Below are 19445 nucleotides of genomic sequence, written 5' to 3'. Positions count from 1 at the left end.
TTTATTGTGGAATTTTGACAACTCTAGCAATGGCAAAGCTGAATTTTATCTTGCTGTTATCTAACAAGAAGCAAATACCATTAAGATTACAAATGTTTAACCTGGTAAAAATGAGAATATATTTCAATCAAGAACATACCATCCAAAAAACCCCCCCAAAACAGTATTGCTATCTATTTATGAGTTTCTCAGTATATTTCTGCAGGCCCTAAATGTTTAGAATAAATGTAGCATTCACATAATACTATAGTCCATGAAAAGAGTATATTCTTTTATTGTTTTTGTTCATACATGTTGTTTCAACTTTCAATAATAAAATTCAATAAATTTGATTCCTCAATCATAAAAACTTGCTTTACACATTATTTACATGTTGCCAAAGTCTACAGCCATACAAAACATCACAAGGATTTGACTCTATGCAGGGTACCATCACGCAGGAGGGAGCTAATCAAGTAACAGACATTCAAAGATTAAATTGTAGATACGCACAGTGTATTTGGCACTGTTCATCAACATCATAACAGCTTTCTCTCAGAGACAAGTATTCTTAAGCCTTAGCCCCAATATACTAGAATTTTGCTATTCACATCAAAAGCAGCTTTCAAACTTCGTTATAACAGTAATCAGTTTTTAAGAAACAAAATACAACCAGAATTGGGAATGGAATTCAAACACTCCAAGTGTTTGCTAAGCTCCGAGCTGCCATCCTTACAGTCGGTTTAATTTGATTTTTCCATTGTGGGGAGTGTCAAGAAGAAACAATGTAAAGACAAACACTTTGAGCGCACATAAAGACCAATAACAGTTCTCTTTAAGGTTATCAGCTCTTCTTGGGAGTGCAGAGCCCTGATGATGCGTAACTCGTGACGATTTTGGCAGGAATTACAGAATGACCAATGCCAATCAAGTTGTGGAGATTGATACCAGCAGTTAAATTCATGAAGAAAAGTATCTGAAATGCCTGTATCTGAATTCAGAATCCTTAGCAACTTGCTTTAAGGGTCTCTTCCTAGGACTGTAATAGACTCAGGTCACAGGTTATAGATTTACTTTGATGTGTAATACTAAATACTACATTGCTATGAAATGGAAGGAGAAAAGTGTAAAGACTCAACCATTAAACTTTTAGCAGCTTTGGCTATATCCCAGTGGGTAATCTGACTAACTTCATTTTAACAAATATTAAATCCCTTCACTTCAATCAGGCCCATTAAATTTAATTCATTAAAGCCATACATATTCCAGAATGTTTATAAAAGACACATATCGTGTTTATAAAAGACATAAATTCAGTCCCAAACTAAGGCAAAAAAGCCTCAATAGAACACGGATCACAGTACGGGGGACAGAAATCAGAAATGGTCTAGTAAAGTTCAGAGATGTGCTACAGTTTCACACAAAACTTTCAGCAATAAATTAAGACTTAAAAAAAAAAAAGTCTTACAATGTACAAAGGACTATGAAGTGCAAAGTAATGTCAATGGACCAAAATTTAGTTTAATCGTTTTATTTCAAGTGTAATTTTTAAAAATCATGAATGGGGTTTTGTAATCCAAAGTGGAAACATTTATTCTTCATAGCTTCAGAATATGACAAGCAACTTCAGACCTCACTTTCCAAACCCAGTGTTCTTTGCTATTTTTCAGACTTCTGAGTCCTGGTATTTAAGCTACTCCATTCTAAACATACAGTTTTAGACAACTATTTTACACTTAAGATTTTTCTGAAAACAGTCCATCAAATATAAAGAATGGTTTCTGTCCAAAGATCAGCAATGAGGGAAGAAATATTAAATACCTATCGAAAAATCATTTATTCATTTAAAAAATAACAGAACCAGTGCTATTCTCTGTCATGAAAGAGAACATGTAAAATTAATTTTAATTACTTTTGTAGACTTTGGTGATATTTTATTACCCACACAGGCCTCAATCTTACTTAAAGATCTTTTAGGCAAAGTCACCGTCCGGATTTACTGAGTAAAATGAGTAAAAATCCTGGGTACTAACATGGCCCAAAATGTGCTATTCCAAAGAGGAACAGGTTACTACTTCTGAAGAGCTGCCTTGATAACGTCCCTCAAGTGCTTATTTTAAATAAAAATAGTTAATGGAAATATTTTTTAAACCAACTTTGGGCACACACTGCCCACCAAACAAAAAAGGAAAACACTTTCTTTCCTATTTTAGGGTATTTTCCAGCTTCACTTTTAAGATTATCACCTTTTCACCTTTTTTTGACTAATATAGTATTTAAATTTTTTAAATTCTGCATTGCAATGTAGTGAGAGTTCTTTTTCAGATGATCTTCACAATCCAGAACACAGACACCAGAGCAACACTCGCAAGTCACACTGTTCAACTACAATGAGATGGAAATGGACGGATATCCGAACATAGGTATGCCCTCTGCTCCAAAGCTGATTAAGCTTTTAACATGTGACCATCACAGAACTCCATTCCTGTGGAGATCCCTCAAACTCAAAACAGTTCCATTTAATAAGTCAATATATTATTCTTAAAAATTAAATTTGGTCACTAGGAAAGACTGAACAAAAATTATTCCCTTCCCCCCAAAACAACCAAATAGCTCTAGTCACCCCCTCTGCTCCCCACAAAAACAGGGAAGTAGTGGAGGCTGAAACCTTGAAATCTGAAATTTCAACTTCTAAAACATTGCTGCTATTTTTAAACTGCAGGCCCACGTCTTTCCTTCTCCAATACTTCCCCCATTTATAAATTTATTTCCACACACACAGACACACACACACGCACGCACGCACTCATACTCACACATACTCTTACTCTCAAGTAAGACACTTTTTTGTGTTTGTTGATAAATTATGAGGATTATGAACTAGTTGTGTACAGGGTTTCATAGGCGCTTTGTAAACATCAGAGTCACTTGGGTCCTTTTCTCCAAAAGCCTGAAATCAAATTACACAACCAGGGATCACTACTTTCCCAGACGCTGTTCACAGGCTGCATATTGACGAAGGGCAGAGAAAAAGTCCTCATAACTGATGTTCAGGTGGGAAGGCAAAGAGCTGAAAAGAAAGCACAGAGGAAAAAAGGCAATTAAACGATATGCTGTGATTTGGAGGGGGAACCAGAAGGATAATAACCCAAAAGAGGTTACGAACAGAAGAAAGTAAATTATAAGCATGGAGTAGGTCAAACCTTTTCTATTAAATGACTGCTAAACTCACTGTGAAACAGTCTAAGTAAAAGACGATCTCTTTTTCTTTCCATAAAGAGGGAAGAGCAACCTGTAGTGACATAGAGATTCAGCACCTATATTAAAGCCTAAGTCTTAATTAATACAAAACTGGAGCTCTATTTATAAAGAATCTCACTCAAATTCATTTTAAGAACTCCTTTCTGGCGGGCACCAGGGTGGCTCAGGTCACGATCCCGGAGTCCTGGGATCAAGCCCCGCTGAGAGTCTACTTCTCCTTCTGCCCCTCTCTCCTTGCTCATGCTCTCTCTCTCTCTCTAATACATAAATAAAATCTAAAAAAAAAAAAAAAAAAAAACCACACAAACTCTTTTCTGTCAGAGTAAAGCCAGTACTACTTGAACAGTCTATGAAAGCCAGGCTTAGCCCTGGCAGAAGAGCACAGCACCCTCCTACGACTGTATGTTAAAGCCACGTGGTGAGCAACCAATGAATGAATATTTATCTCTGCCAGTTCTAATTGCTTGAGGAGGCAATTACAGTGTCATGTGACAACAAACACTTTAAAGGCAGCATGAACGTACAGCCAGAGGGTTCCCCTTCAAGTATTTTAAAAACTTAATATAATTTTCAATAATTAACACAAACAATTCTCTAATTTATACAGTTTTATTATGAGGCTTTGGAAATTCCAAACTGTACCAGAGCCAAACACCTGGTCGTCAGAGTACAAGCCACATTCAGAGTTCCAGTCACACGCACCACAAAAAAAAGACTGAGCAAACCTACCATGAATGAACTCCTGGCCTGACCCTGTGGTACTCATAGCTATGCTTTCTTTATCCTTCCTTTTCCCCTCCCTAGCTTTACTGAAATACAATTGACTTATAATTTTTTCCTTTCCTTTAAATGCCCAAAATTCTGAAAGAAGTCTCCTTTCCCTCCATTTCCTTATTTCTGAATAACCTCTGCCCTCAATCTTTTATCCTATTCACTCTACTGCAGTGATACGTTCAACCTCACCACAGATCACTGCTACCTTTCTTGGAGCCCAACCTAAAAGGCCCGTGAAATCAAACTCAGAAAACACCTGGAGAAAAAGAAACGAGAGAAACACACACCCCTCATACGGAAACCCGGAGTACGGAGATGCGGGTTCTAATTCCACTTTCTTACAAGCAATAATAAGAGCAATGCCTCTTCTCCCTTTTCCTCACCTATAAAACAAGGAGGTAGGACCATATGATTTACAGCTCTTTCTGACTCTACCACGCTATGTGTTCTTTTCTGCCTTTTGATTTGACAAACCTTTTCCCTGTCCGCCCCTGAACTTGAAGCATTTCTTTAAAGCCCAAAAGACCCCTTGGTACTGTGCTCTTCTACATACACTTGAGATAGTTCCTCTATTCTCACAGGTTCAACTATTACTACTTCCTAGGTACTGTCAATCTCCAAATATCCATCTTTTGCCTTGACTGCTCATCCACAGACCAATTATTCTACATCTTCATCTGCTCTCCTAAGTGTTTCCACTAAACAGACTATGGTCTCAAAATCACCTTATCCTTGAATTCAACATTTTCTCTTCAAAAATCAATGTTCTCTTCACTTTCTAGTCTGCTCAGCGGGGAGCCTGCTTCTCCCTCTCCTCTGCTGCTCCCGCTGCTTGTGTGCTTGTGTGCGTACTCTCGCTGTCAAATAAATAAATAAAATCTTTAAAACAAAATAAATCAAATCAAATCAAATCAGGGGTCAGCAAATACAGCCCACGAGCCTGCCACCTGTTTTTGTGAATACTGTTGTATTGCAACAGTCACACACATTTGTTTACGGACCGTCTTTGGCCGCTTAGCTACACTACCCATGTTGAGTGGCTGCAACAGAGAGGAGTAGTTTTGAGACTGTACGGCCCACATAGTTACCTGAAAACAGTTACCACCTAGCGCTTCATACAAAAAGTTTGGCCAACTCTGTTCTAAATAAGCAATTTCATTCTCATCACTGTATGAACCCCTAAATCATAGGTAACGGCCTTTTCACTTGTCTCTTTACCTCATCCTTTCCCAAATCCAATCTACTCTAGTACACAGGCTCGGTGTTTCCTACTTCCTGTCTAAACTGTTATACATATTCTTTGTGCTGGTATTTAAAAGCCTGCCCAGAATCAATACTCCCAAATTATCTGTTTTCACCTTACAGAGGTCACCCTTGAACAACATGGGTTTGAACTGCATGGGTCCACTTACACCCAGATATTTTTCGATAAATGCAGTATAGTACTATAAGTGTATTTTCTCTTCACTATAATTTTCTTAATAACATTCTTTTCTCCAGCTGACTTTATTGTAAGAATACAGTATATAATACATACAACACACAAAATTGTATTAATTGCTATTCAGTTAGGCTTCCAGCCAAAAGTAGGCTATTAGTAGTTAAGTTTTTGGGGAGTCAAGTTATATGCACACTTTTGACTGCACACGAGGGTTCCCCCCATAACACCCACACTGTTCCATCTAATGCTATAATGCTAAGTCTCTGCTCTGGTATGGCCAGTTCCCTCACTATTTCTTAAAAATGAGATATTCAGAACCAGAAAAGGCCCCAAATCGCCAAGAAATTGTTGAAAAGGAAAAACAAAGCTGGGGGCATCACAATGCCGGATTTCGAGCTGTACTACAAAGTGTGATCACAAAGACAGCATGGTACTGGCACAAAAACAGACATGGACAGATATGGGGGTTTGGTAAATGTTTGCTGGCTGATTGGATGTCCGCTCAGTTAGTACTGCGATCTTCTTCTGCTTACGTCATTACCTAAACCGTTACGTGATTCGGAAACGCAAACAGATTTTATCACACCGGAGCTGAGCTAGAGAAGCACCCTTGTTACTTATTGTGAGCCCTACCTGGGTCCCTTTTTCTAGCAAAGCTCAAACAGCCTCTGAAGCCTTCACTATCTTCCTAAACCTAAGTAGAAACGAACCATCGTTCTGCTCAGGAGCCACGTTGTTAGCTCTGGGACAACCAGCAAAGGCTGTATTGGTCCCCTGATACACTGACCTTTCTTCGGCCTGGGCCCCGTGGTCCAGCAGCGCTCCCTCCGTACAAGACTAGGGCTAAGGGGAAGCTCAGAAGGAAGGGAGGTCACTGCAGCTTCATCTTCCCTCCACTCCAGCCCCACATTATTATGTTTCCCAGGTGCCCTCTTATGGGTCTTGAACCCGTCACAGCCCAGCCCAGTACAGGCCAGCCCAGGGACTCTCTGGGGCTAGCTTCTGCTTCCCCGGGCACATTCCAGGCCATCAGTGTGCTTCTAAACTCTGAGACTATGTATCGAAAAGACTGGTGAGTTGAAAAACATGAGGGCCTGGTTCTCTAGCTTCTCAGCCAGTGTCTGAGGTGGCAGATTTTTCTTGAACTCTGTGTTATCTCTCAATTAGCAGATGCAGAGACTCAGCTAACAGATGCAGAGACTCAGCTAACTAGAAAAATACAATAGGAAATACCATTCACATTAACAACCAACAACTATCTAGAAATTAACCTAACAAAGAATGCATGAATCTTTTATGAAGAAAAAAATGAAAATTATCCATATCATACAGAAGGTCTTAACTAATAAGGAGATCAAGACTGTTCACCGGGCATTGTCCACAATAGCTAAATCGTGGAAGGAGCCGAGATGCCCTTCAACAGATGACTGGATTAAGAAGTTGTGTTCCATATATACAATGGAATATTACTCAGCTATCAGAAAGAACGAGTTCTCAACATTTGCTACAACATGGACGGCACTGGAGGAGATAATGCTAAGTGAAATAAGTCAAGCAGAGAAAGACAATTATCATATGATTTCTCTCATCTATGGAACACAAGAACTAGGAAGATCGGTAGGGCAAGAAAGGGATAAAGAAAGGGAGGGTAATCAGAAAGGGGAACGAAGCATGAGAGACTACAGACTCTGAGAAACAAACTGAGGGTTTCAGAGGGGTGGGGGGTGGGGGAATGGGATAGGCTAGTGATGGGTAGTAAGGAGGGCACGTATTGCATGGTGCACTGGGTGTTATACGGAACTAATGAAACGTCGAACTTTACATCAAAAACCAGGGATGTACTGTATGGTGACTAACATAATAAAAAATCATTTAAAAAAAATGAGATATTCATTCCTCACCTCCCAGATCTTCTTTCTTTCCCTGTCCATCATCCCCTACACTTACTTTTTTCTCTAATTATAAAAATGCTATCCATTTTACATGCCCCAGAGCAAGTCACATCTTTTTTGCAAAACCAACAACTCTGGCCCCCAGAGGTATCCCTCACTTCTGGTCTCCTATGACAATCTGTATCAATGTCAAATACTTGTACAACCATACTCTCTTGTGTCTGAGTCATTTATATATGTCTTTATCTTACCACTGATACTGTGAAATACCTGAGGGAAAGGACCAGTACTCTTTAGTCTTTGGGAATTCTCACCATACCTAGTACAGTGCTAGGCTCGAGAAACACTTGAATTGAACCAAAGTCAGTACACTTTAATTACTTACATAATCTCAGTCAATCTGATGTGCCAGGGAAGAAAGCCTAACGTGCTGTCCACAGGACCAAACTTCAATACTAAATCAGGATCAGGAAAACCAGCTGAACCTTAAAAGAAATACACAGGAATTTAACATGCATTACTTACAAATAAAATGACCAAGGGCAAAATCTTTTAATCAAATTGGCTTTTTAAGCTCTGAGTATGTTTCCTTCAGAAGGTTCATCTGTATGTTTCCAACCCCCACCTCACTGCCCAACATATACTTTAAGATATCTGTGTTATTTCCATATGTCAACGTTTTTCTAAAGACCATTTAACTGATTACCCGATAAGAAGGGCGCCCACTCCCATTCTAAACCCTTTCAACATAAGAGTTCTCCTGGCATTCTGGGAACCACACTGCTTTAGGGGCACAAATGCTTATAGAATCACTATGTTCATAGAATCATATAACTTCAGAGATGAAAAGGAACTATAAAAGTAACTACTATCCTCCCTTCCCCAATACCCCTCCTTTTATAGCTAAGGACCTAGAAAGACCAACTCCTAGCTATCCAGTATAAATGTTTTCTCCAGAGTCCCTGCCTAGGGAGGGAAAACACCATATACCTGCCTCAACAAAGGCATGGCCATTTGGTCTCACAAACTGGTTTCCATACAAGACCTGGTTTGAGAAAAAGACGGGATAAGGATAGTGCAACTACTTAAAAAATAAAATAAATATTAAAATAGTCACTGGTAGAACACAAAAGATGCTATAATCCAAGAGACCCAGGCCCTAACAGTTTCTAATAACTTCAGTTTTGCCACTAACTTTTGGTCACACAACCTCCCCAGGGCTTAGTTCTTTCAATTTGTTAAATAAGGAGACTAGATTAGACAGGCCCATCCAGCAGAAATAAAGAATTATTTCCATAACAAAGTCTCTTTAAAGTCCACACTGGTAAAGTAAGGAGACTAAGAAGAAAATATATTCCTCGGGGGCGCCTGGGTGGCACAGCAGTTGAGCGTCTGCCTTCGGCTCAGGGCGTGATCCCGGCGTTATGGGATCGAGCCCCACATCAGGCTCCTCTGCTATGAGCCTGCTTCTTCCTCTCCCACTCCCCCTGCTTGTGTTCCCTCTCTCGCTGGCTGTCTCTATCTCTGTCAAATAAATAAAATCTTTAAAAAAAAAAAAAAAAAAGAAAGAAAATATATTCCTCGGCCTGGTAAAAAGCAAATTCTCTTTAGTTAAAATCAATCAGTCAATCAATCAATCAAAAATGGCAAGAAGGAACTTCTCGCTAATGGTGGTGTGAAGGTGATGAATACTCCCCACAAAGAAACACATATTAAACTGGACAAAACCAAACATTTAAGGGCACTGGATACTGGCCAGCAGCAGACAGTTATTCTTTTAATAACAAGAGAGAAAAAAAGATGAAACACCAGACAGAGGTTCAGGTAAGAACAGTGGTAAGGGTCTTTGTCTCTCCTGCCTGGGAATAGTCCTGTTACCCCATGCCTCTACCCCCAAACAAACGGAGAACTACAGTTTTACCAGCATGAAGCTGAGAGCAAAACTAGCAGATTTGCTGCTTGTAGCCAAAAGATATGGACTCAATTTGGAACTGGAGATTTGGGGCCAGAGAGAGGGGGCAGTGATGAAAACGCAGGGTTTTGCCAGCTAAGAGCGGCAAACTCAAAAGTGAACAAATGAGGAAAATCCACAGCCTGTTAGCCTGATGCTGTAGTCCCAGTGAGGACAAGCAGTGTAATGGTCAGAAATTTACCAGGAAGATCCCAGAAACAAGGGCTGAGATTAGCTCTCCACACATCCATGGCTGACCAGGGAACTCCACACATGCAAAGAAGGAAAGAGGGCAAGGGAAGAGGGCAGCAAGAAAGCCCACTGAAAAGGAACAGCCAAGAAGACTTGAGAACTGGTGGCAACTCTGAATGCACTCTCACATCACACAGAGACCAAGGAAGCCTTACAAACTTCAGGGTTTGAGCACAATCAGTGTGCATATCATTGTCTGACACATAAAACTAGACAGACACAGGCAGTCAGACTAAAAAATAAAATTAAAAATAGAAAATTTGAGCAGAGATAGCAGTTGTTTTCTTTATACACAGAAAACATGTTCTTGTATTTAAAAAATCTTAAGCCTCTGTAAAATGAACTACCAGAACTATTAAATGAATTTCAGCAAGGTGGCAAGATACAAAATCAATATTAAAAAACCAACAAATTTACATGAAAATGAAAGTAGCCAAAGTTGTTTAACTCTGAAAAAGAAAATCAAAGTTGAAAGACTCACCCTACATGACGCCAAAGCTTACCATAGTAGGTGCTTCAGTAATCAAGATAGTGTGGCATTTGAAGGACAGACAATACAGTCCAATGGAACAGAATAAGAAGTACAGAAATAAACTCAAGGATTTATGGTAAACTGAGTTTCAACAGAGGAGTCACAGTAACTCAAGAGAGAAAAAAAATGGTGGTAGAAGAACAACTGCTTTGGTTTACCTCACACCATTCACAAAAACTAAGTTGAAGTGGATTACAGATTTAAACTTAACAGCCAAAGTGATAAAAATCTAGAAGAAAAGAACTGTGACTCTGGGTTAGGCAAAGATTTCTTAAATATGACACCAAATGTGTGATCCAGAAAAGGAAAAAAAATGATAAATTGGATTTCTTAAAGATTAAACATTTTAAAAGAACTATTAAGAAAAAAAAGTAAGCCATGGATTGTGAGGAAGTATTCATTCATAAATCATACCTTACTACTGAAAAAAGATGTGTACCAAAATATATAAAGACCTCTTAAAACTCAATACGGCAACAAACTACCCATTAAAAATAGGCAGAATGTTTTGAACAGATTCTTCACCAAAGAAGATACAGATGACAAATTAGCACATGAAAAAAGTTCAATGTCATTAGTCATTAGGAAAATGTTAATTAAAACCACAATGAGATACTATTACACACCCCCTAGAATGGTTAAAATTAAACACACACACACACACACACACACACAAACTGACAATACTAAGCCCTGGTAAGAATTTGAAGAATCTAGACTCCTCTACGTTGCTGGTGGAATGTAAAAATAGGATAGCCTCTTTGGAAAATAGTTTGGCAATTTCTTAAACGTTAAACATTCACTCACTGCACAATCTAGCAACTCCACTATTAGCTATGTACCAAAGAAAGGACAACATGTCTGCACAAAGACTTGTATGTGAATGGTCACAAGCATTATTCAAACAAACCTAATGTACATCAACTGATCAGCGGATCGACAAAATGTACAATCATAAAACTGAATACTATTCACCAACAAAAAGTAATGAACTACTAATACATGCAACGTGATGAACCTTAATAATATGCCAAAGAAACAAAGCAAGACATTAAATTCTATATATGATTCCATTTATATATAATTTCTAGAAAAGACAAAAATATAGTCAAAAAGTAGATACGTAGTTGCCTTGTGCTGGAGTAGGAATGGTGATTAACTGCAGTCACAAGAGAACTTCTGGGGTGACAGGAGTCAGAGGGTTTGCTTCTGTTGGATTAGTAAGTTAACTTATGGACTGTGTACATTTTCACTTATTGTGGATTTACTACCCCTGAAGACAAAACATGGCCTCAACACTTTAGCACGTCTCCACAGGCTACCTGAAGGACCACCTTTGGTCCCTGCATCCTTTTCAGAACACCCTCATAAATTACTCTCTGGTTGAGGCCTTACAGAATCCAGGAAACAGTCAACACTCCAATAACCTACAATAACCCCTACAATGGTCTATTTTAAGTCTATTCATTCAGCCTGAATACTGAACACAACAGGCAATAAGAGAGAAGAGGATAGTAGAGTAGGGGAAGAAGTGAGTAGTCAGTGAAAATCAGGAGTTAGTTGAGACCACATGGCCAGAGACTATGGACTCTGGGAAACAAACTGAGGGCTTCAGAGGGGAGGGGGGTAGGGGAATGGTATAAGCTGGTGATGGGTATTAAGGAGGGCACGTATTGCATGGAGCACTGGGTGTTATACGCAAGTAATGAATCATGGAACCTTACATCAAAAACTAGGGATGTACTGTATGGTGACTAACATAATATAATAAAAAAATATTATTAAAAAAAAAAAGAAAATGAAAAAAAAAAGAATGGAGAGTCAAATAAATGAATGAGTTAGAAAATGCATGATTAATGAGTAAGGTAAATGGAAACTCTATGTGAATGAACAGAAAATATATGTCTAAAATTGTATGACTACAGAAGCTACCAATGGACATGAACTCTAAAGTACTGCCTTTCTTCAAAAGGACCAAGGATAATGCCAGTAAGAAGAAGGACCATAAAGTTAAGGCAAAAAGTTCCTAGGGGGCTCCAGAGAGAATAAGCAAATTAAAGACTTTTTTATAAATAAAGGGAAAAAAAACATATAATGTTACACTTGGTACAACATGAAAAATATAGTGAATATATCTGGTATCACATAATAGAAAGAATATTAAAAATAGAGCGATGAATAAGAATATTTTCTGGGAATGCCTCCTAAATAGCTGTTAAATTCAAACTTAACAGAGAGGTCAAACTAAAAAGACACAGTGAGAGGAGTATGATATTGTAATATAATAAAGAATATATATTTGGTCCCTGTCCAGGTTCCTGGCACAGAGTTCCTAAAATCCTCACAATTTCCTGAATGATAGGAGTGAGAGGAGTATTTTTCATAATAAGCCCCCTTCCACCATACCGGAGTTTATGTTAATGATGACTCTTGGTGGGCCTCTAGACCTATACACAGCTTTAGGACGGGAGCCAGTTGCCAGAGAAACCAATCACATGAATAGAAGGTTGAAACTTTCAGGGGTTCCTGGGTGGCACAGCAGTTAAGCGTCTGCCTTTGGCTCAGGGCGTGACCCCGGCGTTCTGGGATCGAGCCCCACATCAGGCTCCTCTGCTATGAGCCTGCTTCTTCCTCTCCCACTCCCCCTGCTTGTGTTCCCTCTCTCGCTAGCTGTCTCTAACTCTGTCGAATAAATAAATAAAATCTTTAAAAAAAAAAAAAAAAAGAAGGTTGAAACTTTCAGCCCTCCCTTCCAACCTCCAGGTAGGGAGGGGAAAAGAAGCAGAGACGGAGTTCAAACCCTAATAGGCACTGATTTAATCAATCAGGCTAACATAAAGGCACCTCCATAAAAACCCCTAAAAGACAGAGTTCTGAAAGCTTCCAGGTTGGTGAACACAATGAGGCGCTGAGAGGATGACTCGCCCAGAGAAGGCACGGAAGATGACTGCACCCGCCCCTGCCGAGACCTTGCCTTAGCCTCTCTTACCCTGGACCACTCCTGAGCTGGAGCCTTTCCAATCAACTGGTAAACAGAAGTAAAGTTCCCTCCTGAGGTCTGTGAGCCATTCTAGCAAATGAGCAGATCTTAGGAGAGAATCATGGGAACCCCCTATTTATAGGCAGCTGATCAGGTGGCCTGCACAGGTGGCCAGTACAGGTGGCTGAGAACTGCACCTGGCATCTGAAGCGGGCGCAGTCTTGTGGGACGGAGCCTTTAAACCTGGAGAACCAAACATGGACTCTGGGAAGTTAGCATCAGAAGTGAAATGAATTGCTGGACACCCATGTGGTGTCTGGAGAACTGGAGAACTCACTGATGGTATAGGAAAGAATCCAGAAGAAGGATGACAACAATATATTCAAGAATAGTCATCACTTCCTCCCCAAATCCTCTCATATCCTCTCCTTTACCAGTAAGTCCTCATGCAAGTGAGTTGACTACAAATTTCATTATCTCAAAACCATTTTCACGTGTGGGTCTTTAAAATTTCAGAAACATTACAAGCATAACAACAACAAAATCACGCTTTATCGTGCAAATGGAACCTAGATGTTCTCCTTCATACTATACCCTGGTGGGACAAAACTATAAACACACACACACGACTTACTAAGTAAACTATTGAACATGTCTACATCCAAATCTGTGGATTTCTTTTGCTGCTGGGCTACTAATTGGCAAAAGTCCTGAGCAGCTCTCACAATATCTGCTTTTCCATCTTCTGGGGAGAGCACCTTCACTGCCGAATGGCAATTTAAAACTGGAGGAAAAAACAAACAAGTTATTAAATAAAACATCCTGTTCCAGACATATTTCAAAATCTGTTTCAAGAAATATTAAGTTAAGACTAAAATAAAAGTATAGTTCTTATAGTAAACAAGAATCATTTAAGTCCTTCAAATTCAATATCAAAACATACCTATCTACTCTCCTCTAAAAGGCCTCACACATCACATTTGTGTATATATATATACACTGCCTTCCTTTTAGAGTGCTCAGAGACCTTTGTTATCTCTGAATGAATCCTCTAGAAAATAGGAATTATAGGCTAGTTTACAATTTTCACTCATTTAAAATGTCATCTACAATCATAGTACAGTTGGCAATAACATGAGAGAAGATCAAAATGAAGACTGTAGGGAAAACAATGTGTTTCAGTGGAATAGGTATTGTCCACCTTATCAGACTCTGACTCTAAGGGACCTATTTTATAACTGACAGGATTCTAGGTAACTGACAGCAATGCCAAATTCTTATTTATCGACATGCAAATTCTCTCTCGTCTGGTAGAGGTTCAATTATCTTATCTGTGACCACATAGAAAAACCAGTTTTGCCTCCATTTACATAGTCATTTCAGTATTCCTGATCTGTGTGTCCACTCTCTGGACTCTTTTTTGAACTGGTTACAAAATCTGCCTGGTTCCTGGTGGTTTATGAGTTAAATAAAATCTTTAACATGTGTTTTTTTTTTTGGTATCTATGAAAATCATAATTTTATTTTTTTCTGAAAATCATCTTTGAACACGATGAAGAAAGAAAAGTCTAAATCTGATGATTAAAGATGGTGACAATAAAGACCTACAGGGCAAAATGAATGAACAAGTGATAGAATTTGCCTTGAAATACAAAACATATCTGCGTAAGTTAGATACTCAATTTTACACTCATGCTTACCTTGATCATCTTTGTCATTACTATTTGCAAACTCTGGTGAGTATTTCGAACAATCTAAGCCCAGAAGTTCCTGCTGTTGTTTTAAAATTTCATCCATCAATCTGGAATTATTTCTTTTGAAAATACCTTAAAAAGAAAAAAAGCAAGTAAATCCCATCTAGGTTAACTTATCCTCTTCAACAATTAATGGATATTTGTTGTGAAAACAACACTACTCCCAGAACTGAACAAATTCCAAATGAAGCAGTGACTGACTGAACCTAACTAGAATCTAAAAGAAAAACACAACAAAATTTTGTTAACACAAGAGTCTGGAGTCAGGCTAATGTTTAAAAAAAAAAAAAGAAAAAAGAAAAGAAAAGGACAGGGTGATTACTTAGAGTCTGTATGAATATGATAAAATTAGACTGAGAAAGACATTTTAAGAAATCGTTTACTTGAAACCTTAATTTACAGATTAAGAAACTGAGACCCAAAGTCCTGAAGAGACTTGTCCTAGAATTTAAAAACTGCAGCAGTGATCTAGAGCCCTTATCTTCCTGACTCCTAGTCCAATGAACTTTCCTTGCAGATCCACTACGTGCATTCAACACTATTACCTTAATCTGATTAGGTTTTTTTTTTTATGATTTTTATTTATTTGAGAGAGAGCCTGAGTGCACGCAGGGAGAGGGGCAGAGGGGGAGTCTCAAGAAGACTCTGGGCATAGCGTGGAGCCCAACGTCGGCTTAATCCCACAACCCTGAGATCACAACCTGAGCTAAAATCAAGAGTCAGACGCCCAACCAACTGCGCCACCCACGTGCCCCTTGATTCTTTTTTTTTTTTTTTAAGATTTTATTTATTTATCTGACAGAGAGAGAGATCGATCACAAGTGGGCATAGGGGCGACAATGGAGAGGAAGAAGCAGGCTCCCCGCTGAGCAGATGGCCTGATGCAGGATTTGATCCCAGGACCCTGGGATCATGACCTAAGCCAAAGACGACGCTTAACTGACTGAGCCACCCAGGCGCCCCTTGATTTGTTTTTTTAATGATAAGAGGAACTAGTACAAATTATGTAAAATGTAGAGAGAATACACAAAAGTAACAAAACCAAAATTTAGTAAATTCAAAGCATGGAAAATATACTACATAAAACTGTGTTTGATCCTTCAACTGTGCACAGAAAAGTTAAAACTTTTAATTATTAGATTATTAGATAATTAATAATCATTGAGAAAGATGTGACAGAAGTTTAATATAAGGGAGCTCTAAAAACAAGTTGACAAGTTTTTAGCTGTTTTCAGAGGGGCAGCTTTCCAGGGGCCATTGGCTTTTTAACCTTTATCAAGTGTTCCTACTCTGCACTCTCAGTCAGATTTGACTTTAAAGCACTTCAAAGATTAACTGGGAGAGAGAACACAATAAATATACATGAAATAACACAGAATCTGCTATATACACATGTCAACTTGGTGGTATATGTGTAACAGCAGTCTCCTTTATTCAGTAGGGAAAGGCTTTGTAAAACAAGCAAGACTTGAGCTGAGCTGACTTGAGCAACTTAAAGAAAATGGAGAGGATACTGTTCTTAAGAAAAAATACTGAATACTCAAAAGACAGACAAATGTTGCCGGTGCAAAGGATTTAAGAAAAGGGGACAGACCTAATTTTCATTTCATGTTGTCTACCAAACAGGCAACCAACAATTTCTAAGCAATGTGGGAATGGTGGAAATTTATAACTTTAGGAAAATAACCTGACAACACTACAGAGAAAGTCAGGCAGGAGAGTACTCATAACTTGAAGAAGCAATGGAAGGAGTTCATTATAAAAAAACTGAGAGAATGAAGAGCATGACTTAATTAGAGGTGAACACAGAAAATTCCACGGCTTTAATCCTAGCTAATAGAAAATAATAACTTTTAAAGTGGGGAAATTCTAGCAGAGAACTGGTTTGCAGGAAAATAAGCTTAGTTTTAGACAGCTGATGATAGAATATTTAGGCAGGGGGTACTGAAAAAGTGATTAAGACACATGAGGGAATGACATTCAAAAGAGGTCATGTAAGTACCACGTGGGTAGAAACCTTAACTGTTCTGCTCACCAGGGGCCAGCACAGTACCTGGCACACAACAAACACTCAACAATGTCTGCTGAAAGAAGACAACAGGTCAGACACTGGCTGGGGGACTTCAAAAGACCTCTTTAGGGTACATGACATTTCAGCTGGCCCATGAAAAATTAGGAGAATACTACAGGGGCGGGGTTGGGAAGATAACCTAACACAAGAGGGAGGATGGAGATGGAGACATACATTTGGGAGTCATCCTCCTCAAGGTGAAAGTCAAACATACACACAAGAAGTGAGAAATAAGATCTCCAAAGGTAAGGAAGCACATATGGGGGAGAGCAGGAGGCTAAGGCTGTGGCTTATGTTCCCCCCCAAAACATATGATGTGAGTCCAACCTCCATCCTTTAGATTACTTTCCCAGCCCCACACCTACTAAAACTCTTCATAGACCAGCTAAAATGTCACTTTCTCTCAAGAAGCCCTTCCCAATCCCCCAGCCAGATATGCCCCATTTCTCCTCGGACTCACCCTCGCTCCCTTCAAACTCCATAATAAGTAATATTCTACTTTTTATTATAATTATAACTTAATCCCCCTACTGAACTGTAGTCTTACTTATGAACTTGGGTCTTACTCATCTCTTTTCCCCTAAGGCACCTTCCACACAGCAGGAGTTCAACGTTTATTTAATAAACTGAATTATCAGTGCACAAAGTGCCACCTAACAAAACCTAAATGGACATGTCACTGAATGGAATTTTTAAGAAGTTTCCAGGAACCTCTCAAAATAAAAGCAGGCACTTCCTTAATGCACACAGGCAGAAATTCTGTTAAAAAGGAAGATTATAGAGGTACAGTTACAAAGTATCTTTTATAAAGATGTTCATAAAGTTATTTTAAACACAACCTTTGTCTTGGCTGATCTGGATGGAGAAATCAAATATACAAGTATAGCTTCCGGGAAGTGCTAAATACATAGACGAAGTACAGTATCAGCAAAATGATTCCTGATACCTCGCAGCTTGCCCCATCCAGAAATCTTGATTATATACTGTACCTATCTCACTTACCTATAAGCAATACTATCAACTTAAAATTTTCTTCAGGACTCAAAGTATACCCACACATATTTCATGTGATTTCAAGAAATCCAACAAGATGTAAGAGTGCCTTTGACTAAGATAGGCAATTCCTCTAGTAATATCATAGTATGATATTACACAAATGATATTACACAAGTATTTATACTTATGGAGTTCTTTTTTTCATATCATAATTCATCTTGTTTGCCTTCACAGAATCTCAACAAAAGCCAAAATGTTGTAATAAAAGAAACTATCACAAAAGTCATTTTATATAAAAGGAAGCTGGGACCACATTCATTCAGAAATAATTGACCCAAGGGAAAAACAATTGCAAATATATTTTTAAGAAAATTATACCTTACAGAATCCTTCAGTAATAGGCTGAAATAATTATTTTATCCCATCTTTTTACAGATGAGGAAATAGACCCAAAAAGGTCAAGCAATTTTCCTTGGTCAAGAGTCTTTTAAGACTTCAGCCTGAAATCCACGTCTCTTGGATTCTACTTATTCAGTTCAGTAACTATTTCTAACATTGATAAACTCACAATGCCAAACCCACTTTACTAATATACTCATTACATTTTGAATTCCCCTCCTCCAAAGTTGAACTCTATTAAATATATACAACTACCCTTTTTACAAGTAGGCAGCATTTTCTGAAAAAAAAAAAAAAAACTACGACTAGAGCTCTTTTTTAAAAGGCTTTTAAGAAGGTTTCACAGGACTAACAGTTATTTAAATTCTTTAAGAATGATTTAATAAGAATGATTTAGGAATCTAAAATAAGTTTTTATAATAATAATTTAAAGAAGTTTATATTATGTTCTGTTGCTCTACAAGTATATCTCATGTACTCTCAAATTCCTAAGTGCAAACTACATGTAAATAGAAGAGATATATGAAAGAACTATTTTTAGAAACACACATATGCACATCTATAATTTCCATAAAAACCCAAAATATTATGCCAGTAAAACTGGATCTCAGAAAGGCTCCAATGTTTTTGGTATTTGATAAACATTAGCTGTGCACTTCGGAGGCCAAATGTAAACTTTTTATAGTCTTAAGAAATATCTATTTTAAATTCTAGTATTCAAATCTACTTACAACGCTCAACGTTAAGTCAACAAAGTAAGGTAACGTCCCCTAACCATTCATCCTAAACTGAATGTCCCCAACCTTACCATCATAACACTTCCAGTTTTTAGTATTTCCTAGTCTTTTATATTCTGGTTTATATGATCATGCATGTGTAATCCTGGTTTATATGATCATGCAATTGTGTACCCTGTTTTTTTCACTTGTGTAACATGCATCCTTCCTTAGTGCTAATCTCATGATTATTATAACAATGCATTATGTAACAAAAAAGTCTTTGCTATTTTGTTCAGCTCTCAAAAGACAAAAATCAATACTTTCAGAATTGAGATCATTACTACTATAGCTACTGCATATTCTCTCAGCATTTAGGTTTTCATCATATTCAAGGAAAAGAAAAATGCCGGTATAACTGGTGAACACAGAAATTAAGTGGAGTGG

General features: G+C 38.2%; 1 protein-coding gene across 1 annotated transcript in view; it reads right to left on the bottom strand.

Moving 5' to 3' along the window:
• Positions 1-245: 245 nt before the first annotated feature.
• NUS1 (NUS1 dehydrodolichyl diphosphate synthase subunit) overlaps positions 246-19445 on the bottom strand; it is a 28159-nt gene continuing 8959 nt past the window's right edge. The window contains exons 2-5 of the mRNA XM_008691251.2: positions 14763-14888; positions 13697-13846; positions 7733-7832; positions 246-3049 (exon numbers count right to left, since the gene is read on the bottom strand). Coding sequence (XP_008689473.2) covers positions 2959-3049; positions 7733-7832; positions 13697-13846; positions 14763-14888 — 467 coding nt within the window. The 3' untranslated portion in view covers positions 246-2958. The remainder of the gene's footprint in view (positions 3050-7732; positions 7833-13696; positions 13847-14762; positions 14889-19445) is intronic.

Source organism: Ursus maritimus, unplaced genomic scaffold, assembly GCF_017311325.1.
Source record: "Ursus maritimus isolate PB19 unplaced genomic scaffold, ASM1731132v1 scaffold_13, whole genome shotgun sequence".
Lineage (NCBI taxonomy): Eukaryota > Metazoa > Chordata > Mammalia > Carnivora > Ursidae > Ursus > Ursus maritimus.
Note: the sequence above shows the minus strand (reverse complement) of the source record. Positions and strands in the feature narration are given on the sequence as shown.